This window comes from Tenebrio molitor, chromosome 3 (assembly GCF_963966145.1).
Source record: "Tenebrio molitor chromosome 3, icTenMoli1.1, whole genome shotgun sequence".
NCBI classification, from domain to species: domain Eukaryota; kingdom Metazoa; phylum Arthropoda; class Insecta; order Coleoptera; family Tenebrionidae; genus Tenebrio; species Tenebrio molitor.
The window spans coordinates 31,093,218-31,116,640 of NC_091048.1; the positions used below are offsets into that span (position 1 = coordinate 31,093,218).

At 40.4% G+C, this 23,423-nt stretch overlaps 4 protein-coding genes across 10 annotated transcripts; 3 read left to right on the forward strand and 1 right to left on the reverse strand.

The window, feature by feature from the left end:
* The first annotated feature begins 34 nt into the window (after positions 1-34).
* On the forward strand, positions 35-4,104 carry LOC138126178 (RNA polymerase II-associated protein 1). Its single transcript, XM_069041874.1, has 11 exons — positions 35-309; positions 361-1,036; positions 1,096-1,227; positions 1,283-1,654; positions 1,705-2,118; positions 2,170-2,389; positions 2,442-2,584; positions 2,644-2,821; positions 2,867-3,259; positions 3,306-3,672; positions 3,733-4,104. The coding sequence occupies exons 1-11, from the start codon at positions 186-188 to the stop codon at positions 4,089-4,091; spliced, it is 3,378 nt and encodes a 1,125-aa protein (XP_068897975.1). The 5' UTR covers positions 35-185; the 3' UTR covers positions 4,092-4,104.
* A 535-nt stretch (positions 4,105-4,639) lies between these two features.
* On the forward strand, positions 4,640-6,675 carry Prp19 (pre-mRNA processing factor 19). Its single transcript, XM_069041902.1, has 5 exons — positions 4,640-4,750; positions 4,889-5,038; positions 5,085-5,548; positions 5,608-6,332; positions 6,392-6,675. The coding sequence occupies exons 1-5, from the start codon at positions 4,732-4,734 to the stop codon at positions 6,534-6,536; spliced, it is 1,503 nt and encodes a 500-aa protein (XP_068898003.1). The 5' UTR covers positions 4,640-4,731; the 3' UTR covers positions 6,537-6,675.
* Positions 6,676-8,084: 1,409 nt separating this feature from the next.
* LOC138125874 (E3 ubiquitin-protein ligase TRIM37-like) lies at positions 8,085-12,331 on the forward strand. Of its 7 annotated transcripts, none has more exons than XM_069041428.1 (13): positions 8,087-8,493; positions 8,682-8,947; positions 8,998-9,208; positions 9,263-9,789; positions 9,844-10,023; positions 10,075-10,434; positions 10,481-10,730; positions 10,785-10,899; positions 10,954-11,025; positions 11,148-11,330; positions 11,384-11,476; positions 11,530-11,989; positions 12,045-12,331. In XM_069041428.1, the coding sequence occupies exons 1-13, from the start codon at positions 8,443-8,445 to the stop codon at positions 12,070-12,072; spliced, it is 2,796 nt and encodes a 931-aa protein (XP_068897529.1). In that variant the 5' UTR covers positions 8,087-8,442; the 3' UTR covers positions 12,073-12,331. The 7 variants fall into 7 exon arrangements, with proteins under 7 accessions (XP_068897534.1, XP_068897529.1, XP_068897533.1 ...); XM_069041427.1 differs by having other exon boundaries at positions 8,089-8,493; positions 11,148-11,336; XM_069041429.1 differs by lacking the exon at positions 8,087-8,493 and adding an exon at positions 8,503-8,631 and having other exon boundaries at positions 11,148-11,336.
* Tektin-C (Tektin C) lies at positions 12,012-14,347 on the reverse strand (the record flags this gene model as incomplete). The annotated part of the gene is given in 7 exon segments (XM_069041434.1): positions 12,012-12,481; positions 12,530-12,748; positions 12,794-13,016; positions 13,064-13,311; positions 13,358-13,612; positions 13,662-13,761; positions 13,809-14,347. Coding segments are annotated over 7 exon segments (1,251 nt in total). The 3' UTR covers positions 12,012-12,343.
* Between the last annotated feature and the right edge of the window lie 9,076 nt (positions 14,348-23,423).

A 23,423-nucleotide genomic window follows, 5' to 3' on the forward strand; every position in this document is an offset into this window, starting at 1 on the left:
ATTTTAGTTTTATTATCTCTAACTGTTTGTAATAATATGATGTGTTGAATAGATAGATAGAATAAAAAAAAATATGGCTAGTACGCTACCAACCTCACAAAAAATGTCAACAAACAACGTAATAAAATATTTGTGTTTTTGTCAAAGGGTGGTTGTAACAACGATAAACATCGTAATTAACAGTAATGTATTCGAGACCTAGCCCTCAGGAAACGGACGAAGATTTGTTGCGCCTACAGGAAGAATTTAAGCGACATCACTCCGAGAACAAAATCAAGTTGGCCGCGACTGTAGTCAGTGAAAAGAGAGGTTAGGTAAATCTTTTCGTCTTGAGAATCAATTGAAAAATGTAATTTTTAGCCGAAAATCTGCAAGTTGTTGAAGATGCATGTGTTGTGGACATCCAAGACCAACTCGCTAACACATTTGAGGCGATTCCTGAACACAAAAATCTCGGGAGAATCGTCGAGAAAATCCCGCAAAATTGTGAACGTCCCGGTTTAAATTTTAGTAAAAGCTATGGTTTTCCAACGCCGAAGCGACGAGATGCGAATTCGACTAATACACAAGGCGGGGGGAGCATTTTCGCGAGCCAGTTTAAAAAATTGAAACGAGACAAAGAACCATCCAAACCTCAATCTGAAGTGAATCTCCCCAGTCAGAGTTTTGTCTTGACTGGAACAGAGAAAGATGCAATCCATGAAGAAAATATAAGGAAACTGAGAGAAATGACAGAAGAGGAAATATTGGAAGAGAGAAATAAGCTTTTAGAAGCAATGGATCCAGCTATAATATCGTTTTTAAAGTCGCGCAGGCGCAAGGAAGCGCCTCAGACCAATAGGAATCCTACAATTCAGGAACAGAATGAAGGAGGGCAAAATATGGATGTAGAGCAACTAGAGACCGCTTGTGACGTCTTAAGACAATCCCATTCAGAGAAATGGTTAAACTTTAGTACAATAGAAACAAACAAATTGGCTTGGATGGAAGATGTGAAATTGCCAAAAATTGAAAAGAACAAGAGTTTTGAAGCCAGGTAATTGACAATGAAGTATTTGTGGTAAAGTGAGGTTATATTGCTTTTTGCAACTGCAGATTTGATTTTGAAGGGTGGCTCATGCCATACCGTGAAAATGAAATAACTGAAAAATCTCGTGTTTTATACCATCATGGGGAAGAGGCGGGAAGACCAGGTTACACCTTGCAAGAATTTTTTCAACTGGCACGGTACTTTTTACATAAATGAGAAAAATAAATATTACAATAAAAAAAACTGTTTTAGATCTAACATAATTCAGCAAAAAATAATCGCATTGAACAGTATCGCGAATATTTTATCCCTTCACTCGACCGGCGTTTACGACGATATAATCGATCTGCCCTTAGAACAGATTTTTTTTGTTTTGCGCTTTTGCTTAGACGATAATACTCCAGCGGTGTTAAACGCGAGCATCAAAGCCATGAGAAATCTGTTTTACAGCAAGGTCGACGAAACTTGCTTGGATTGTCTTCTCGGTTTTGGTTTGGGTAAGGTTCAACCCACTCTAGCTGCAGATGATGATCCAGAAGACGACAATACGGTGAACGACCAACAGTTGGCCGAGACCAATTTGGTCAAATGTCTAGCGAGAACTCAGATTTTGACCAGGATTAGGTAACAACACATTTCAATTTATTTAAACTTGTTTATTTTTATTTTTGAAGATACATTATCAACACAGTCAGACCTGCCATAGAGACTATAGTCTACTGCATGGATATTCTGACTCGTTTGGTTAGAGATTCGCAATTTATTTTGACCAAGGTGTACAAATGTGAGAATCTTATCGCCAGTATCATGAGCAATTTCGTTCCGGATACGATCGTACATCTCACTGATCCAGACTCGCCGTACGGATTGCCCTTGTTGCAAGCTCTCAAATTTGTAAGAGTTTTGGTCAGTCGTAGTCGAACAATTGCTTCCGATTTAGTAGAGAAGTACAGCCTTATGAACTCTATATTGTCATATCTATCTTTAGAGAAATATTCAGTCAATACCAGCGGCTTGAAATTGCAGACTGAAAGTTTGCATTTGTGGTGCGTTCTTATCCATTACGGTCTAGCGACGGATCACGTCCAGTGAGTTGTATAGAAGAATCCAAACAGTGTTTGCTAATGGTGGAATTGCAGAGTTTTGCATCCCGTTTTAATAGAATTATTAAACTACCATTTTAAAAACACCGATCTCGATATGAGCACGACATTCGTCAGACAAGGACACGCATCGGCCCTCCTTTGTTTAATAAGTGCTTTCTCAAAGAATTATTCTTTGTTGGCTCCGTTCCTTGGAATTTTTCAGAATTGTGTGGTGAAGTGGTTTAGACAATTTATGTCTTTGACAGAATTTACTGTACGATCAATTGCCATAATAATGGAAAAAATAATAATTTGAATTGTTCTAGTGTGGTAAACTTCAGTTAATCTCGTCCATCTTTTGTTGTCTGGCATCGTTGACAAAATCTATAACGATCTCGCAAGACATTAACAAGTTGTTTTTGGAATTAGTAAGCTCCCCAGGTTTTAAAACTGTAACTAAAACAGTCACGTGAGTCCGACTTTTGAGTCTTTTGACCGCGAACATTTTGTGAATTTGAATTTTTTTAGGAACGGGTCGATGTTGTTGAATAATTACGAACCGCATAGGACTAGTGCCAACTTTAACAGTGTGGAAGCGGCGGCTTGGCACGCCTCCGAACACGTGGTACCTCTCATTCAAACTAATAGTCCAATACCGTTCTTAACAGTTTTATCATATTACGTAGAGGCGTCCGATGACCACAATGTAAGATGTCCAAAAGTGTAATCAATATTTAAAAAATAATTCCAGGTGAAATTAGCGTTTTTGCGACACGAAAGTGTAAACAAGTATTTAGAGATGTTGAGGAAGTTAGATAAGTATTATTTGAGTAGTAACTGGTTTGCGCGAGTGGAGGGCGACTTAATTATGAACATCTTGAAAAGTTCCGTCGTGGTGAGAACCTATTTGGATACTCGTTCATTCTACGAAGTAGCAGTTAAATGTTTGAGCGTTTTTACTTCCGATCTTAAGCCAGATATCGAGTACGTGCTGAAAAATGTCGTGTTCAGTCCGCTTTTCTATCCAAGCGAGGTCCTCATGCGCAATTTGAGCATCGAGCAAAGACACGATTGCTTGGAGACGTCGTTGGACAACTTGAACGAAATTTTGGAAGTCTACATACAAGTCTTGGGATTAAAAATTGTACGTTGTGCCGTTTTTTTAACAGTTTGACAACAGATGTTTACAGGATGTCCCCACGTATGCTACAAATTTATGTTTAGATCACAGTAAAGGGAATGTAATTCCTATTGATTGGATTTACACTCCCATTATAGTACTCTATTCAAACCAACAGCAGAACAAACAAAATCCAGCCGAGAACGAACAAGTTTTCGTTATTCGTAACTGTTTACGGTGGGTTTTGATATATGAAACGTATTTCCCGGATCTGGCAACTGCCATAAATCCGACCGATCGGTTTTGTCGAATCGCATGTGTTTTCCTCGGTAGCGATAATTTATTTTTGATAGACGAAATACACAATCTGCTGCAGTTGTGTCTCAATAACATAATCAAGTGCGAACATGGTATTAACTTTGACAAAGAAATCCAAGGTGATTTTTTTTATATTGTAAAACGTAACATTTCTCATTTTTGTTCGTCTTTTTTTGTAGGATTGAATAATTTCCAGGACTTTTACACGCAATTATTGGAACAATATCAGGGTGTCAGCTATGGAGACGTACTTTTTGGAAATTTTATTCTTCTACCTTTGGCACAGCGACATTCGTTAAAGTGGCGGAAAACTTTGTGGTCAGAATATTTGGGTGTTGTCGAGATTTTTAACGTGACTGTTGAACAAAGTGTTTGTCCACTTGAAGTGTTTTTGACTCCAAATGAAGAGGATTTATCTTTGTTAAAATGCTACAGAAGAGCACTTGTTAATAATTCTGTCAGAAAACACTCAATTTTGTTTAATATAGCAAAGCATCATGTTGAACAGTATATTTCAACGGAAAAAAATAAACGATGATTTTTTAAGAAAAGTTGTTTTTCAATTTTGGATCTAGTGTTCTAATGTGGGGGTTTTCGAGTTATTAGGTTGATAATTTAATTGATAATTTAATTTATTTATTTATTTACACTACGAAATTTGTATTTTATTATTTATAATAGGAAAAAAATTGTTATATAATCTGTTTCAAAATCAAAAATCCACCACCCGTTGAATTATGTTGGCAGAAAAAAAGAAATCCCTAGAAAAAGTTTAATTTTTTTGAGTTGGCTCAACCTCCCGCCAAAATTTGACATTGAACTGTTGAGTTTATTCTCGAAACACAAAATAATTATTATGTACAAAAAGGTTTTAGCTACCATATCATACTTTTTGAGTGAAATAATAAAATGAGAATAAAAAAACACGATGAACTACGACCAAAACGACTGTCCAACAGTTTTCTCTCATAATCCCACTTTTTTCTGACACTTACAGACACACTAAAAACAAAAGTCGGCGACGTTGTCGGATGTATTTTCGAGGTAGAATGCGTTGGTGGATTTTTGATTTTGAAACAGATTATAAATTAATGAGCGTGATTTCATATTCTGTATACATATGTGGTTGGTATCACTGTGTCACTAGTGTTTCGGACGTCCATGTTTGCTAGTGAAAAATGGCGTTGTGTTGTGCTCGTAAGTTTTAATTTTTTTTATTGACCAAAACTCGTAATGAATTACATAAATTGTAAACATCATATTTAATAACGAGACCTATACGACCATTAGTATTGCGACATTTTTTTTCGCAAATTTGAACTTATTGATTTTCAGTATCGAACGAAGTGCCGGAACACCCGGTAGTTTCGCCCTCGTCGGGGGCGATATTTGAAAAGCGACTGATCGAAAAGTACATCCAAGAGCACGGAAAAGATCCCATCAGTGGCGAGGAGTTGACCGTCGAGAAACTGATCGAAATAAAGAGTGAGTTTTGACCTATATTAGGCCCCTTTTTGTAATTTAAATGTAGCCCCCCCGATCGTCAAGCCGAAACCACCGAGCGCCACCAGCATTCCGGCGACGTTGAAACTCCTCCAGGACGAGTGGGATGCGGTGATGCTGTATAGTTTCACCCAGAGACAGCAGTTGCAAACAGCCCGGCAAGAGCTCAGTCACGCTCTGTACCAACACGACGCGGCATGTCGCGTCATAGCACGCCTCAACAAAGAGGTGACAGCCGCGAGAGAAGCTCTGGCGACCTTGAAGCCTCAAGCTGGAATCACGACGGTACCGCAACCGGCGGTGGCAGCGGAGGCTGGCGGTATCGCCAATCAACCAACAGAACAAGCAGGAATGACAGATGACGTCATCGAGAAACTTCAAGATAAGGCGTCGGTTTTGACGCTGGAACGCAAGAAACGGGGCAAGACTGTTCCAGAGGAGCTGGCAACGCACGAACAATTGATGGCGTTCAAGACTTTGGCCTCGCATCCGGTTTGTACATTTTCAAGTGTGTTTAGGACAAACAGTAAAGTTCAATTTGTGTTGTGCAGGGGTTGCATTCGGCAAGCGTTCCAGGAATCTTGGCTCTGGACGTCCATAATTCCGACACAAGTAAAATTTTGACAGGCGGTAACGACAGAAACGCGACAGTTTTTAACAAAGACACGGAACAGGTAGTGGCGATTCTTAAAGGTCACACAAAAAAAGTCACCAAGGTTATTTATCATCCGGATGAGGATCTTGTTATAACCGCGTCGCCAGATTCCACGATTCGCGTGTGGAACGTACCAACATCCCAGACTACTTTGCTGCTGCGCGCGCACGAAGGTCCCGTTACCGGATTGTCGCTTCACCCGACTGGCGATTATGTTTTGTCAACTTCCGATCAGCATTGGGCATTTTCGGATATCCGCTCGGGGCGCTTGTTGACGAAGGTCGCCGATCAGACGAACATCCCTCTCACTACCGCGCTTATTCATCCCGACGGATTGATTTTCGGGACCGGAACGGCCAATTCGCAAGTGAAGATTTGGGATTTGCAAGAACAAAAGAACGTGGCTAACTTCACGGGACACTCGGGAGCTATCACCACGATCGCGTTCTCAGAAAACGGGTTTTATCTGGCGACGGCGGCAGATGACGCTTGCATCAAATTGTGGGATTTGCGAAAGTTGAAGAACTTCAAGACTTTGCAACTAGATGAAGACTATCAAATTAGGGATTTGTGTTTCGACCAAAGCGGAACATATTTAGCAGTAGCCGGGACCGACGTCAGGTGAATATATTTGAAAGCGGAGCGGTTTTGTAATTGTGCAATTATTTTTGTTGTTGCAGGGTGTATTGGTGTAAGCAGTGGCAAGAGCTGAAAGTTTTTAATGACCACACTGCTACGGCAACGGGTGTTCGATTCGGGAAACACGCTAGGTTTATAGCTTCTACCTCTATGGACAGAACCCTGAAACTCTATGGACTAGAATAAGAATACTTATTACTTCTGTTGGTTGAAGTCTAAACTGTTAACCATAAAACTTGTCGTCTTGCATTTGTCGTGGCTTAACAAAGTCCGAATACTAGGTTTATGTTTATTTTAAGTTTACAATAAAGTAAATTAAAAGGTGCGTTTGTTTTTATTTATTTTTTATCATTGTTAACTGGGGAAGCTTAAATTTCGTATGATTGGAATGAAAGTTTGAGTTTGTTAAAGGTAATTGTTCTTCAAAAAGATACTTGAAGAAGTCTCTCTTTTAATTTGCGAGTATTTAATTTACTGGGTATTGTTACAATTTAAAAATTCGAATATTCGACCACGGTGCGCACGAAAACGAAAAAAGTCCCACTCGAGGGGGGCGAAGGTATAAAACGGAGGAACATCGAGCAGAGATAACGTACATCGAGGTCTTTTTCCGTCCGATTGTCTCAGGTTGTTTGTTCGTCAGATCTGTTGTCGGAGTGTGTAGGGGACTGAAAGGGGTGAGTGGTTGAGCGGCGAGAAAAGGGTGTGGAAACGTCGAGGATCCGAAGAGGTCGAGGAGGATCATACACATTTTCAAGAAAAAAAATGTTCGAAAGTTTCGTACTAAATAATTTTTAACAAAATTTTTATACTGTTTACACAATTAAAAGGGCTATCAGAATCAAGAAAAAATCATTACTCGGTAACAAAACTCGAATTAAAAATTTCAAGTTTATTTCGATCCAAAAAAAAAAAGCGTGAGTATAATTCGGTAAGCCAATTTAATGAATACGTACAGTCGGTGGACAAATAAAACTGGGACACTTAAAATTTAATCTACAGTGTGGAAACTACTTATGGAATAAATTCAGTAATATCAAAACTAATGACATTTGTCGAAAACCCTAAAACAGGTCAATTTTTATTTCTCATAGTGCTTATTTTAAATTGCCTCACTTGTTCATGACGTTATCCATTTTTCAGCTATTACGTCATCACCAATTTTTTTTAAATGACAACCCCCACTTTTTTTGTCCGCTTTCTGATAGACCTTCTTACTACCTAAACGATGAATCAAAAAAATTGGTACCTTACATAACAATTTTTTTGAGAAAATGACAAATTTTACTTCAAAAATTTAATTGACCTCAAACAAAAACAAACAAACATCTAAGGTTAGTAACAAAATGTAACGCAAATGTTGAAATTGCCCCCCGCCAACTAGTTAGCACTCACATCTAAACATTGTACACCGCGCTCAATAATGTTAGGGCTAATTTGTTCCTTTTCAGCCCGAATTCTGTGTCGTAATTCTTCTAAATTGTTTGGTCTATTGAAGTGAATCCTCGATTTTAAATAACCACATAGAAAAAAAATTAAATACATTAAAAATTAAATTAATAGTCACTTTAATAAATCTTGACAAAAAAAAAAAGAACAGTACAGTATAAAGATGGTTGCGTTCAAATTTTTCGCGCGGTCATTTAGTTTGCCACCCCACCACGAGGATCGCTGCATTTTGTGTTGCCAACGTTTAACATACGAACTTTCAGTTCTGATATTAGGTGTTCTGTGATATTTATTAAAAACACGCAAAAAGAGAGGTTAGGTTTAAACAGCTGATCAAAGTTGTCAAGTTGTCATCCGTTGATGCCTGGTGCGTTCACTGTTCACAATCGACTCTTCAACGCCAACTTCCACGCCAAATAAAAAAAAACACCCGTTATATTTTTGTACTATGGCAGTCTGACAGATGACAGCTGTCAAACTAGTTGATTGCCCCCGCATAGTTTTATAACTGTATCTTCCTTTGTTCGTTCGATTTTGAATTGTGGAATGTTTAATGAGGACGTCGCCGTAGAGCCGCGATGCAGCAGTGAGCAAGTCGCTTTCGCGTGATAGTTCCCGAAAAGAAAATTTTTTCGAGTGCAAAATGGCCACCAGGAGCAAACCCGGAAACAAGCATGACGATCAAAGCGTCGAGGTTAGTATTTTGTTAAAAAAGTAGCGTCTCCAAGGCTCTCGCCTTTGTCAAACTTTTGAAAAAGTTTAAACTGTCAGAAGCCAATCAAAATCGCTAGTTCCTGTAAAGATGGACTGTTTTGGCAATGGCTCGGAATCAGTAAGCCACCCTCTGGCACGTCTTCACATTTTTCTTTCGATTTTTGACAGACCCTCGCCGAGGTCTTTCGCTGTTTCATCTGCATGGAGAAACTGCGAGACGCCCACCTGTGTCCGCACTGCTCCAAGCTGTGTTGCTACGTTTGCATCCGCCGGTGGCTGACCGAACAGCGATCTCAATGTCCTCATTGCCGGGCATCTTTGCATCTGCACGAATTGGTGAATTGCCGATGGGTGGAGGAAGTGACACAACAGCTGGACACGCTCCAGGCCGTCAACCTCAACAACAACAGAAGCGACGATAACGACAGGGACAAGTGCGTAGACCACACCGTCACGATTTCGCATTTTATTTTTCGTCATTCAGATGTGCCACGCACTCGGAAAAATTGTCGGTCTACTGCTGGACCTGCCGCTGCTGCATCTGCCATCAGTGCGCCTTGTGGGGCGGCACCCACTCTGGACACACCTTCAAGCCCCTCGACGAGGTGTACGAACAGCACGTAACCCAGATCAAGGACGAAGTGACTCAGCTCCGCCGCCGACTCATGGAGCTGATCAGCATCGTCCAGGAAGTGGTAAGTTGTCGCCGGCGGTTGCGCTTCAGGTTTATTCTTTTTTTTTTTGCGAAGGAGCGCAACGTCGAGTCGGTCCGTTCGGCGAAAGACGAGCGTGTCCGCGAGATCCGCAACGCGGTGGAGTTGATGATAGCTCGGCTCGATTCCCAACTCAAGACCAAACTGTTGACGTTGATGGGTCAAAAGGACTCTCTCACCCAAGAAACCGAGCAGTTGGAGCACCTCTTGCACGAAATAGAACATCAGCTGCACACCTGCACCCGTTCGGAGATGATCTCCAAGAGCGGGGAGCTGTCGCGGATGATCCACGCCATCCGGAAGAAGCCGATGACGAGTTTCGTGACGGCGCCGGTGCCCGCTGACTTCCACAGCGAGATCGTCCCGGCCTACGACAGCAGCACTTTCGTGATGCACTGTTTTTCGCAGCTGCAGAGGAAAGCTGATCCGGTGTATTCGACGCCACTGCACTGCAACGGCTTGTGCTGGAGATTGAAGGTGTATCCGGACGGGAACGGCGTAGTCCGAGGGAATTACTTGTCGGTTTTTCTGGAGCTGAGCGCGGGGTACCCCGAGACGTCGAAGTGAGTCTCTGGTGAGGGTTGAGTTGATGGTTTGCACACGAAGACGTGTTGCAGGTACGAGTACCGCGTGGAGATGATCCACCAGGCCAGTCGCGACTCTACCAAGAACATAGTGAGGGAGTTCGCGTCGGACTTCGAAGTGGGCGAGTGTTGGGGTTACAACCGGTTCTTCAGATTGGACCTCCTCGCCAGCGAGGGGTACCTGAACGTGGCGTTGGACACGCTGGTTTTGCGGTAAAGTACACCAACTTGTCGAGAAATTTGCCTTACACGTGGGACCACCAGGTTCCAGGTGCGCGCCCCCACCTTCTACCAGAGATGTCGCGACCAGCAGTGGTACATCAACCAGTTGCAGACCGTCCAAAACCAGTACATTTCTCAGATCAACGAGTCAAAGGAGAGACTTGCGGCGGAAATCAGTCGGAACGCGGTGGCGGCGACTCTAGGAGCGGCCTCCCAAATCCCCGACATCGCGACCATTGGCATCGTGAAGAGCATGTACAACATGTCGCCGATGACGTCGTCGGAATTGGGAGAAGGTCAACCAGTCGCGTCAACATCAAAAAGCAACGTTCCCGAGAAGTCGTTCTCGTTGAACAGCGATATAACAGCTCTGGCAAAGAATCTGATGGCCAACCCGAACACGTAGGTTTGTCGAAACAGTTGACTTGTGCTCAGTCGGTGGTTGTAGGAAGCAAGCAGCGACCACCACGGGAAACAGCGGCGATTGTCCGAACAACACTAGCAGTTCGTCGTCTGCGTCTTCGATTCAGACGCAGATGGTCATGGGTAAGAAGCAAAAGGAGAACGGGCGACAGAACGTTGCCGAAGCGTTGACGGAAACGCCGCGGCACCTGTTGGGGCTGGGAGTGTCGCTGAGTTCTCCGAATTTGTTAAATTCAAACGTGTCGTTCACGCTTTGTAGCAGCAGCAGCGAGAGCGTGAGTGCGCTGTCGACACAGTTTCGCGGTGCATCTCACAACGTTAGTTTGCAGGATTTAAGCGAGCCCGAAAACATGATGGAGGAGTTCGAGCCTGCCGAGACGAACCTGATCAGTACGGGGGACAATTCGAACGACGAGAACGACGTGGATGACGAGACTATGTCAGGTGATTGAGCAAAAATCGATTGTCGCTTTTTGAAAATAATTGGTGGTTTTAAAGGTAATGGTGACGGAAATGCGCATTACTCACAAAATTCTAACAGTCCCACTAACGAAGCAGCCGAAAAAGACGGTAATTCATCCCTTCCGGCAACTCCTTAAAACCAAATTCCCTGAAATTCATGCTAATTTGTAAATTTCGTCGAATTAAAATTTTCACGTCAGATTTGTGTGTTTTCATGGATCGTTTTATAGGTGAGAATGACGTAGAATATGCGGAGTTTTCCATGACCCAAAGGCTAATGATGCGTGACACGAGCCCTGCGGCCGCAGGCGCCACGGCGCTCTCTCCCACCGAGGGCAACTCCTTCGAGGACAAACTTATGCTCTTGCAGCTATTCGACAGAATAGAAAACTCACCCCAACCGACGTCTTCGAGTAACGGTAAATGCGATCGTCGCTTTGAGGTTATGTCTGATTGTACTTTTTAGCCTCGGCGCAGTCGACCGGCCGCTCCCAAACAGACTTGCCCCCCGTCAATCTAGATCTAGCGCTATTAGAGAATCTGTCGATAAAGAGCGACGGTAATCGATCATTCATCCAAAGTCGCTCTTCTACTTTTCATTTTGTTTGGTAGATCAGCTGTCGTCGCCTACTGTACCTGACGTGAGCAACAGACGCAAGCTTCGAAAGCGTTTCAAAGGTGGCGCTTCGAACGGGGAAGCGGCGTCGAATCCGACGTGGACCGAGACCGTACCCTTGAACACCAAAGAGTCGGTGATGGGACCTTTGGAATCGTTCCTGCGATCGATCAATTGCTACCCGGAACACGACCAACACCGCAAGAAGGATTCTACGAAGGAGAAGCGCCCGAAGGGGGGCGCCAGTACTGTGCAGATACCTAAATATTCCGTCTCCATCCTCCAACCGTCCTCTCCTCCGCCTCTCGGAGAGAACGTGGACGGAAACGTGCAACCGTCCTCGTCGAACGGATTCAGTTGGACGCCATCTTTGTTGAGTCAAAGGAGACCGAACAAGGTCGCAAAACTTCAAAGTCATGATCTCAGCAAACCGGAAAAGGAGCCGAAAAATGGAAGGTTGGCGATTCAAACGAACTCAAAAATGTGGACTGGTTTTTATTTGTTGTTGCAGATCCGATAATCAGCCTCATTCTGCCTGAGCTGAGATGTTCCAAGCTTCTTTCTGAGTTGGTTTTTTTGTATTATTTTTTTTTACGTTGGTAGTGTCGGCATGGAACTAACGCCGTAACAGTACTTAATTTAATTCTAAACTTGTCTCGACGGTATTAAGCGATTAATCCATCATTCCAGTCGGAATTTACAAAACTAACTAAAATTAGGCTGTGTACAGTGTGAGGTGTTGATTAATTTAGTGTAACGCTAGCTTTCAATGTCCCTAAATAAAATTTGCGAACCAAAGAGTGCGTTTCGTTAATAAGCGTGATAATCCATGCCCTGACGCAGAGTCATGCAATCAACTTCATCAATTTTGAGGGTGTTCGTTTTGACGTTGATGTCTTCCTCCAGTTGAATTTGAGTTTTGAGCAAGTACCGCAGAGATGCTTGCGCCTGTAACGTCACAACTCAACCACCTGAAAAGTCACGTTCATGTCTTACTTCGGCCATCATGTGCTGCAGCTGAGCTACGTTTTCCCTTAACTCGGCCACCTCGTTCACCAGACTGATCTCGACGAGATCCTTGCACAGTTCTATCCCCGGCCTCTGCGCCCTGTTCCCCAGCCGCGTGTGAGCCAAAGCCATGAAGCCCTCTTTCTCGGCGATCGCTTTTTCCAAACGGGTGATGTTCCGGGTCATTTCGTTAGCTTGCCGGACGATCTGAAAAAAATCATGCACAAAACTTCAACAAGCACGCAAAGTTACTTCGAAATGTTGAGTCTCGAGCTTCGTCTTGGCCTCTTTGACCTCTTCTATTCGCTGGCGGAAGGCTTCGTTGACCGAGTGCCACTGATCGGTCAAATCCTCGATCACTTGTTTGAGGAGAGTGTCGACGTAACATCGCAGCTGGCGCGCGCTGTTGATCTCTTTCGCGGCTCTCTCGATGTTGATCGTGGTAAATTGTTGCCACTCTTCCGCGGTGACGTTTCTACAATCACGTGAGTAAGACATAGGGCGGGTGTTGGTGAGACTTACGCAGGATCGAGCGGGGCAAAACCGTGATAGATGCTCAGATTGAGGCTCGTCTCCTTGAGGCCCAAATTGTGCTCGTCGATCTTGAGGACGTTGCTCTTGTCCTCCAAGTCGCGGTCCATGAAGTAGATGGTGGATCGGAGGCGTCGGATCTGCTCGTTGGCTTGTTCGAGAGTGCGCTTGAGAAGCTTCTGGGCCCCCTCGATCACGTCGATCTCTTTGAGAAGCTCTACTTCGACTTGGTCGTGGCACTGCAAATCGATCAGAACTTGAATCGTTTCAACTTCGCCCCCTCACCAGATCGATCCCGATGCGTCCCTCGCGCAAGATGACGCACTTCTTGCAGATCTTGAGCGACTGCTCTTTGAGGGACTCCATCGCGTCCAGAATTCGCTCGCTGTAAGTTGTCAGACTGTCGATTTCGATGCAGACCTCCTTGCGCTGCTTCTGGATCTCGTCGATGTTAAACTGGATGTCCTTGAGCTTTTCGTCGAGTTTGTGATCGGCTTCTCGACGGTTGAGAAGTGTGATTTCGGCGACCTGATCTCTCAACTTTCGGCAAAAACATGAGTGGGGAGTTGCAATGGTCGAACTGACTTACTCTGTCGCTTTCCGCCAAGACTCGATCGGATAGGGTCTGCTGGTCGTAGCAGTTTCTGTAGCGCAATTGATTGTTCAACATCCATTCTTGGAGGGTGAATCTGAAACGGACCGTTTACTTCGACGAAGCAAAAACTTCGAACGCAACCTGGATGGGGGTGGAGGGACCACCACAAGAGAGTAGTCTTTCAAACGCGTGTGTATTCGTCTGTTCATTTTCAAAACCGAATTGACTTGACTGAACCGGATTGATCGAACGTCACTAGCAGCGTCTTGGTAACCTCTAAACGTAACCTTGACAACGAGTCACCATGGTTAACGCACAAGTAAATCATCACAACTTGCCCTGGAAAATCATTTAAGGATAATAACAGATTGAAAATTCACGTAGATAAGTATCATGTCGATAATAATCTATCAACTTCTTCTACTTATTCTTCAAACGATTCAATAACAAAATTGCTAATTAATTTGAAACTTCAGTTACCAACTATTAGAAGATTACCAAAAGCTTGTAGACATTTAGCTGCAGATAAATTAAGTTCCATTATTAATAATTGTCTTTCGACCAAATCAATATCGTCCTTTGAGAATCTTTTGCTTTTTTCCTATAGAGCTTTCAATGTAGCAGAGAAATCTGATAAGTCGTTGAATAAGCATATAAAAGAAAATCTTTCTAATTTTGAAGTAGGTACCTCAAATACGAACTGATTCTAAGAAACGTACAAATTTATCATTAGCTAAGAAAGTGGAAGCAAAAGTAGCCGATTTTGATATCAAAGGAGCTGTTAAATTATTGTCCTCGGATGACTCATTAGCCTCATTCAACGAAGATGTTGCTGAAGAACTTAAAAAAAATATCCTTCACCATCTCGCGAAATTTTTTCCCAGACCCTTCAAAACCAGGAGACATTAGTTTAATAGTCAATGAGCAAAACGTCCGAGGAGCTATCAATTCATTTCCTGCCAGTTCTTCACCAGGTTTAGATGGCATGAGACCACAATACTTGAAAGATATTATATCTTTTTCAGCGGGCGAAGCAGGTCAGAAGGCACTAACCAAACTGTGCAATTTTTTATTATCCGGTTGTTTGTCTCCAGGGCACTTAAGTCAGTTTTAGTTGACTTAAGCCTACCTAAACGAAGAGCTTTGTTCGATTTTCTCCGTGATCCACAATTCGTTAAATCAAAATTGACTTACCTTTTTTTGCGGACCGCGAAGAGACCATGGACCGATTGGCATGGGTGGAATTCAACGAGAGTTTTTGGACTTCGGTGCCACTTCAATTAAGTGGGTTTCACGACACGAGACAACTATGTGTGTTCACTCAGACGGTCAAATTCGAAGTCTCTGTTTCTTCCAAAAATGTCCCTCACTCGCGGGGGAGGTTTCGTCAACCCCGATTTTGCACGAAATTGTGAATCGGTTAACGCGCAATAACCAATGACAGAGGGTGCAACTATTTTCGAATTGAATTTTTAAAACTAAATTAAACTAGGCGCTAAAACTAAACCGAACAAAACCAAACAAAAATGAAAAGAACTAAATTAACTATTTACAAAAGCCAACACCGGTCAACTTCCTTCAGAAATCTGCCATTTATTGTATGGTGCGTCTTTATGTGCCCTTCACAAGAAAGATGGAGGAATAAGACCGATCGCTATCGGAAACTGTTGGCGAAGATTGACCTCAAAGCTAGCCTGTTTCCAAAGTCGTAATATTGTAAATTCGTATGTATTTATTTATAATAATTATAATTTTTTATATTACACATTTTTTCATAAATTGTCAAATTAAAAAGTTACAGCCAATATTTGATACTTTTGTTCCACCCTGTATAAAGGTGTTCATTTAATATTCTGGTAGCATCACCTATGGAAATCTTTTGTTTTGAAAAACGGATGTCGTAAAGTTAAAATACGACATAACCTCACTAAAAAATAACAGCATGACACGAATTATGATAAAAAAAGTAACACAATTACAATTCACGCACAAATTAATCAATTTATTAAATGAGGTGCTGGAAATGTCTACCTTCTTCTTTTCGTAATAATTTGTGGCACGTTCCTGCTTTCCTGCATAAGGTTCAGTCTGTTGTGTTGCGATAACTGACGCACTGGAGTGTGGGGAGCATTCGAAATTTAATTTTTTTGCGAATTTCTCAAAAATTTTTATCTGAAAAGAAGCTGCTTGACGAGAGGAATCCAACGGTGCTAAATTCATCGCTCTAAGTCGCTTAATAACGGAGTTATGGCCGTTTGAAATTTCAAAATTTAAACGGCCATAGCTCCGTTATTAAGCAAGCTACGGCAATGAATTTTACAACGTTGGATTCCTCTCGTCAAAGACCTTCTTTTCAAATAAAAATTTTTGCGAAATTCGCAAAAAAATAAATTTTTTAATTTTCGAAGATTTTTGGCTCAAAAGAAGCTGCTTGACGAGAGGAATCCAACGGTGCTAAATTCATCGCTCTAAGTCGCTTAATAACGGAGTTATGGCCGTTTGAAATTTCAAAACTTTAAACGGCCATAGCTCAGTTATTAACCAAACTACGGCAATGAATTTTACACCGTTGGATTCCTCTCGTCAAAGACCTTCTTTTCAAATAAAAATTTTTGCGAAATTCGCAAAAAAATATTTTTTTAAATTTTCGAAGATTTTCGGCTCAAAAGAAGCTGCTTGACGAGAGGAATCTAACGGTGCTAAATTCATCGCTCTAAGTCGCTTAATAACGGAGTTATGGCCGTTTGAAATTTCAAAATTTTAAACGGTCATAGCTCCGTTATTAAGCAAGCTACGGCAATGAATTTTACACAGTTGGATTCCTCTCGTCAAAGACCTTCTTTTCAAATAAAAATTTTTGCGAAATTCGCAAAAAAATATTTTTTTAAATTTTCGAAGATTTTCGACTCAAAAGAAGCTGCTTGACGAGAGGAATCTTACGGTGCTAAATTCATCGCTCTAAGTCGCTTAATAACGGAGTTATGGCCGTTTGAAATTTCAAAATTTTAAACGGTCATAGCTCCGTTATTAAGCAAGCTACGGCAATGAATTTTACAACGTTGGATTCCTCTCGTCAAAGACCTTCTTTTCAAATAAAAATTTTTGCGAAATTCGCAAAAAAATAAATTTTTTAATTTTCGAAGATTTTTGGCTCAAAAGAAGCTGCTTGACGAGAGGAATCAAACGGTGCTAAATTCATCGCTCTAAGTCGCTTAATAACGGAGTTATGGCCGTTTGAAATTTCAAAACTTTAAACGGCCATAGCTCCGTTATTAAGCAAGCTACGGCAATGAATTTTACACCGTTGGATTCCTCTCGTCAAAGAGCTTCTTTTCAAATAAAAACTTTTGCGAAATTCGCAAAAAAAAATTTTTTTAAATTTTCGAAGATTTTCGGCTCAAAAGAAGCTGCTTGACGAGAGGAATCAAACGGTGCTAAATTCATCGCTCTAAGTCGCTTAATAACGGAGTTATGGCCGTTTGAAATTTCAAAATTTTAAACGGTCATAGCTCCGTTATTAAGCAAGCTACGGCAATGAATTTTACACAGTTGGATTCCTCTCGTCAAAGACCTTCTTTTCAAATAAAAATTTTTGCGAAATTCGCAAAAAAATATTTTTTTAAATTTTCGAAGATTTTCGGCTCAAAAGAAGCTGCTTGACGAGAGGAATCTAACGGTGCTAAATTCATCGCTCTAAGTCGCTTAATAACGGAGTTATGGCCGTTTGAAATTTCAAAATTTTAAACGGTCATAGCTCCGTTATTAAGCATGCTACGGCAATGAATTTTACACAGTTGGATTCCTCTCGTCAAAGACCTTCTTTTCAAATAAAAATTTTTGCGAAATTCGCAAAAAAATATTTTTTTAAATTTTCGAAGATTTTCGACTCAAAAGAAGGTGCTTGACGAGAGGATTCTTACGGTGCTAAATTCATCGCTCTAAGTCGCTTAATAACGGAGTTATGGCCGTTTGAAATTTCAAAATTTTAAACGGTCATAGCTCCGTTATTAAGCAAGCTACGGCAATGAATTTTACAACGTTGGATTCCTCTCGTCAAAGACCTTCTTTTCAAATAAAAATTTTTGCGAAATTCGCAAAAAAATAATTTTTTTAATTTTCGAAGATTTTTGGCTCAAAAGAAGCTGCTTGACGAGAGGAATCCAACGGTGCTAAATTCATCGCTCTAAGTCGCTTAATAACGGAGTTATGGCCGTTTGAAATTTCAAAATTTTAAACGGTCATAGCTCCGTTATTAAGCAAGCTACGGCAATGAATTTTACACAGTTGGATTCCTCTCGTCAAAGACCTTCTTTTCAAATAAAAATTTTTGCGAAATTCGCAAAAAAATATTTTTTTAAATTTTCGAAGATTTTCGGCTCAAAAGAAGCTGCTTGACGAGAGGAATCCAACGGTGCTAAATTCATCGCTCTAAGTCGCTTAATAACGGAGTTATGGCCGTTTGAAATTTCAAAACTTTAAACGGCCATAGCTCCGTTATTAAGCAAGCTACGGCAATGAATTTTACACCGTTGGATTCCTCTCGTCAAAGAGCTTCTTTTCAAATAAAAACTTTTGCGAAATTCGCAAAAAAATAAATTTTTTAATTTTCGAAGATTTTTGGCTCAAAAGAAGCTGCTTGACGAGAGGAATCCAACGGTGCTAAATTCATCGCTCTAAGTCGCTTAATAACGGAGTTATGGCCGTTTGAAATTTCAAAATTTTAAACGGTCATAGCTCCGTTATTAAGCATGCTACGGCAATGAATTTTACACAGTTGGATTCCTCTCGTCAAAGACCTTCTTTTCAAATAAAAATTTTTGCGAAATTCGCAAAAAAATATTTTTTTAAATTTTCGAAGATTTTCGACTCAAAAGAAGGTGCTTGACGAGAGGATTCTTACGGTGCTAAATTCATCGCTCTAAGTCGCTTAATAACGGAGTTATGGCCGTTTGAAATTTCAAAATTTTAAACGGTCATAGCTCCGTTATTAAGCAAGCTACGGCAATGAATTTTACAACGTTGGATTCCTCTCGTCAAAGACCTTCTTTTCAAATAAAAATTTTTGCGAAATTCGCAAAAAAATATTTTTTTAAATTTTCGAAGATTTTCGGCTCAAAAGAAGCTGCTTGACGAGAGGAATCCAACGGTGCTAAATTCATCGCTCTAAGTCGCTTAATAACGGAGTTATGGCCGTTTGAAATTTCAAAACTTTAAACGGCCATAGCTCCGTTATTAAGCAAGCTACGGCAATGAATTTTACACCGTTGGATTCCTCTCGTCAAAGAGCTTCTTTTCAAATAAAAACTTTTGCGAAATTCGCAAAAAAATAAATTTTTTAATTTTCGAAGATTTTTGGCTCAAAAGAAGCTGCTTGACGAGAGGAATCCAACGGTGCTAAATTCATCGCTCTAAGTCGCTTAATAACGGAGTTATGGCCGTTTGAAATTTCAAAATTTTAAACGGTCATAGCTCCGTTATTAAGCAAGCTACGGCAATGAATTTTACACAGTTGGATTCCTCTCGTCAAAGACCTTCTTTTCAAATAAAAATTTTTGCGAAATTCGCAAAAAAATATTTTTTTAAATTTTCGAAGATTTTCGGCTCAAAAGAAGCTGCTTGACGAGAGGAATCCAACGGTGCTAAATTCATCGCTCTAAGTCGCTTAATAACGGAGTTACGGCCGTTTGAAAATTCAAAATTTTAAACGGCCATAGCTCCGTTATTAAGCAAGCTACGGCAATGAATTTTACACCGTTTGATTCCTCTCGTCAAAGACCTTCTTTTCAAATAAAAATTCTTGCGAAATTCGCAAAAAAATATTTTTTTTAATTTTCGAAGATTTTTGGCTCAAAAGAAGCTGCTTGACGAGAGAAATCCAACGGTGCTAAATTCATCGCTCTAAGTCGCTTAATAACGGAGTTATGGCCGTTTGAAATTTCAAAACTTTAAACGGCCATAGCTCCGTTATTAAGCAAGCTACGGCAATGAATTTTACACCGTTGGATTCCTCTCGTCAAAGACCTTCTTTTCTAATAAAAATTTTTGCGAAATTCGCAAAAAAATATTTTTTTAAATTTTCGAAGATTTTCGGCTCAAAAGAAGCTGCTTGACGAGAGGAATCCAACGGTGCTAAATTCATCGCTCTAAGTCGCTTAATAACGGAGTTATGGCCGTTTGAAATTTCAAAACTTTAAACGGCCATAGCTCCGTTATTAAGCAAGCTACGGCAATGAATTTTACACAGTTGGATTCCTCTCGTCAAAGACCTTCTTTTCAAATAAAAATTTTTGCGAAATTCGCAAAAAAATATTTTTTTAAATTTTCGAAGATTTTCGGCTCAAAAGAAGCTGCTTGACGAGAGGAATCCAACGGTGCTAAATTCATCGCTCTAAGTCGCTTAATAACGGAGTTATGGCCGTTTGAAATTTCAAAACTTTAAACGGCCATAGCTCCGTTATTAAGCAAGCTACGGCAATGAATTTTACACCGTTGGATTCCTCTCGTCAAAGAGCTTCTTTTCAAATAAAAACTTTTGCGAAATTCGCAAAAAAATATTTTTTTAAATTTTCGAAGATTTTCGGCTCAAAAGAAGCTGCTTGACGAGAGGAATCCAACGGTGCTAAATTCATCGCTCTAAGTCGCTTAATAACGGAGTTATGGCCGTTTGAAATTTCAAAACTTTAAACGGCCATAGCTCCGTTATTAAGCAAGCTACGGCAATGAATTTTACACCGTTGGATTCCTCTCGTCAAAGAGCTTCTTTTCAAATAAAAACTTTTGCGAAATTCGCAAAAAAATAAATTTTTTAATTTTCGAAGATTTTTGGCTCAAAAGAAGCTGCTTGACGAGAGGAATCCAACGGTGCTAAATTCATCGCTCTAAGTCGCTTAATAACGGAGTTATGGCCGTTTGAAATTTCAAAATTTTAAACGGTCATAGCTCCGTTATTAAGCAAGCTACGGCAATGAATTTTACACCGTTGGATTCCTCTCGTCAAAGAGCTTCTTTTCAAATAAAAACTTTTGCGAAATTCGCAAAAAAATATTTTTTTAAATTTTCGAAGATTTTCGGCTCAAAAGAAGCTGCTTGACGAGAGGAATCCAACGGTGCTAAATTCATCGCTCTAAGTCGCTTAATAACGGAGTTACGGCCGTTTGAAAATTCAAAATTTTAAACGGCCATAGCTCCGTTATTAAGCAAGCTACGGCAATGAATTTTACACCGTTGGATTCCTCTCGTCAAAGACCTTCTTTTCTAATAAAAATTTTTGCGAAATTCGCAAAAAAATATTTTTTTAAATTTTCGAAGATTTTCGGCTCAAAAGAAGCTGCTTGACGAGAGGAATCCAACGGTGCTAAATTCATCGCTCTAAGTCGCTTAATAACGGAGTTATGGCCGTTTGAAATTTCAAAACTTTAAACGGCCATAGCTCCGTTATTAAGCAAGCTACGGCAATGAATTTTACACAGTTGGATTCCTCTCGTCAAAGACCTTCTTTTCTAATAAAAATTTTTGCGAAATTCGCAAAAAAATATTTTTTTAAATTTTCGAAGATTTTCGGCTCAAAAGAAGCTGCTTGACGAGAGGAATCCAACGGTGCTAAATTCATCGCTCTAAGTCGCTTAATAACGGAGTTATGGCCGTTTGAAATTTCAAAACTTTAAACGGCCATAGCTCCGTTATTAAGCAAGCTACGGCAATGAATTTTACACCGTTGGATTCCTCTCGTCAAAGAGCTTCTTTTCAAATAAAAACTTTTGCGAAATTCGCAAAAAAATAAATTTTTTAATTTTCGAAGATTTTTGGCTCAAAAGAAGCTGCTTGACGAGAGGAATCCAACGGTGCTAAATTCATCGCTCTAAGTCGCTTAATAACGGAGTTATGGCCGTTTGAAATTTCAAAATTTTAAACGGTCATAGCTCCGTTATTAAGCAAGCTACGGCAATGAATTTTACACAGTTGGATTCCTCTCGTCAAAGACCTTCTTTTCAAATAAAAATTTTTGCGAAATTCGCAAAAAAATATTTTTTTAAATTTTCGAAGATTTTCGGCTCAAAAGAAGCTGCTTGACGAGAGGAATCCAACGGTGCTAAATTCATCGCTCTAAGTCGCTTAATAACGGAGTTACGGCCGTTTGAAAATTCAAAATTTTAAACGGCCATAGCTCCGTTATTAAGCAAGCTACGGCAATGAATTTTACACCGTTGGATTCCTCTCGTCAAAGACCTTCTTTTCAAATAAAAATTCTTGCGAAATTCGCAAAAAAATATTTTTTTTAATTTTCGAAGATTTTTGGCTCAAAAGAAGCTGCTTGACGAGAGAAATCCAACGGTGCTAAATTCATCGCTCTAAGTCGCTTAATAACGGAGTTATGGCCGTTTGAAATTTCAAAACTTTAAACGGCCATAGCTCCGTTATTAAGCAAGCTACGGCAATGAATTTTACACCGTTGGATTCCTCTCGTCAAAGACCTTCTTTTCTAATAAAAATTTTTGCGAAATTCGCAAAAAAATATTTTTTTAAATTTTCGAAGATTTTCGGCTCAAAAGAAGCTGCTTGACGAGAGGAATCCAACGGTGCTAAATTCATCGCTCTAAGTCGCTTAATAACGGAGTTATGGCCGTTTGAAATTTCAAAACTTTAAACGGCCATAGCTCCGTTATTAAGCAAGCTACGGCAATGAATTTTACACCGTTGGATTCCTCTCGTCAAAGAGCTTCTTTTCAAATAAAAACTTTTGCGAAATTCGCAAAAAAATATTTTTTTAAATTTTCGAAGATTTTCGGCTCAAAAGAAGCTGCTTGACGAGAGGAATCCAACGGTGCTAAATTCATCGCTCTAAGTCGCTTAATAACGGAGTTACGGCCGTTTGAAAATTCAAAATTTTAAACGGCCATAGCTCCGTTATTAAGCAAGCTACGGCAATGAATTTTACACCGTTGGATTCCTCTCGTCAAAGACCTTCTTTTCAAATAAAAATTCTTGCGAAATTCGCAAAAAAATATTTTTTTTAACTTTCGAAGATTTTTGGCTCAAAAGAAGCTGCTTGACGAGAGGAATCCAACGGTGCTAAATTCATCGCTCTAAGTCGCTTAATAACGGAGTTATGGCCGTTTGAAATTTCAAAACTTTAAACGGCCATAGCTCCGTTATTAAGCAAGCTACGGCAATGAATTTTACACCGTTGGATTCCTCTCGTCAAATATTTTTTTAAATTTTCGAAGATTTTCGGCTCAAAAGAAGCTGCTTGACGAGAGGAATCCAACGGTGCTAAATTCATCGCTCTAAGTCGCTTAATAACGGAGTTACGGCCGTTTGAAAATTCAAAATTTTAAACGGCCATAGCTCCGTTATTAAGCAAGCTACGGCAATGAATTTTACACCGTTGGATTCCTCTCGTCAAAGACCTTCTTTTCAAATAAAAATTCTTGCGAAATTCGCAAAAAAATATTTTTTTTAATTTTCGAAGATTTTTGGCTCAAAAGAAGCTGCTTGACGAGAGGAATCCAACGGTGCTAAATTCATCGCTCTAAGTCGCTTAATAACGGAGCTATGGCCGTTTAAAATTTTGAAATTTCAAACGGCCGTAACTCCGTTATTAAGCGACTTAGAGCGATGAATTTAGCACCGTTGGATTCCTCTCGTCAAGCAGCTTCTTTTGAGCCAAAAATCTTCGAAAATTAAAAAAAATATTTTTTTGCGAATTTCGCAAGAATTTTTATTTGAAAAGAAGGTCTTTGACGAGAGGAATCCAAC

Bases quoted from the DNA above. Each gene is read 5' to 3' on its own strand.
- LOC138126178 (XM_069041874.1), top strand. From the start codon at position 186: ATGTATTCGAGACCTAGCCCTCAGGAAACGGACGAAGATTTGTTGCGC. The intron at 2,585-2,643 runs GTGAGTCCGACT...GAATTTTTTTAG, and splicing joins ACTGTAACTAAAACAGTCAC to GAACGGGTCGATGTTGTTGA. The intron at 3,260-3,305 runs GTACGTTGTGCC...AGATGTTTACAG, and splicing joins AAGTCTTGGGATTAAAAATT to GATGTCCCCACGTATGCTAC.
- LOC138125874 (XM_069041427.1), top strand. From the start codon at position 8,443: ATGGCCACCAGGAGCAAACCCGGAAACAAGCATGACGATCAAAGCGTC. The intron at 8,494-8,681 runs GTTAGTATTTTG...GATTTTTGACAG, and splicing joins ATGACGATCAAAGCGTCGAG to ACCCTCGCCGAGGTCTTTCG. The intron at 10,435-10,480 runs GTAGGTTTGTCG...CGGTGGTTGTAG, and splicing joins CTGATGGCCAACCCGAACAC to GAAGCAAGCAGCGACCACCA.
- Prp19 (XM_069041902.1), top strand. The intron at 5,039-5,084 runs GTGAGTTTTGAC...ATTTAAATGTAG, and splicing joins GAAACTGATCGAAATAAAGA to CCCCCCCGATCGTCAAGCCG. The intron at 6,333-6,391 runs GTGAATATATTT...TTGTTGTTGCAG, and splicing joins GTAGCCGGGACCGACGTCAG to GGTGTATTGGTGTAAGCAGT.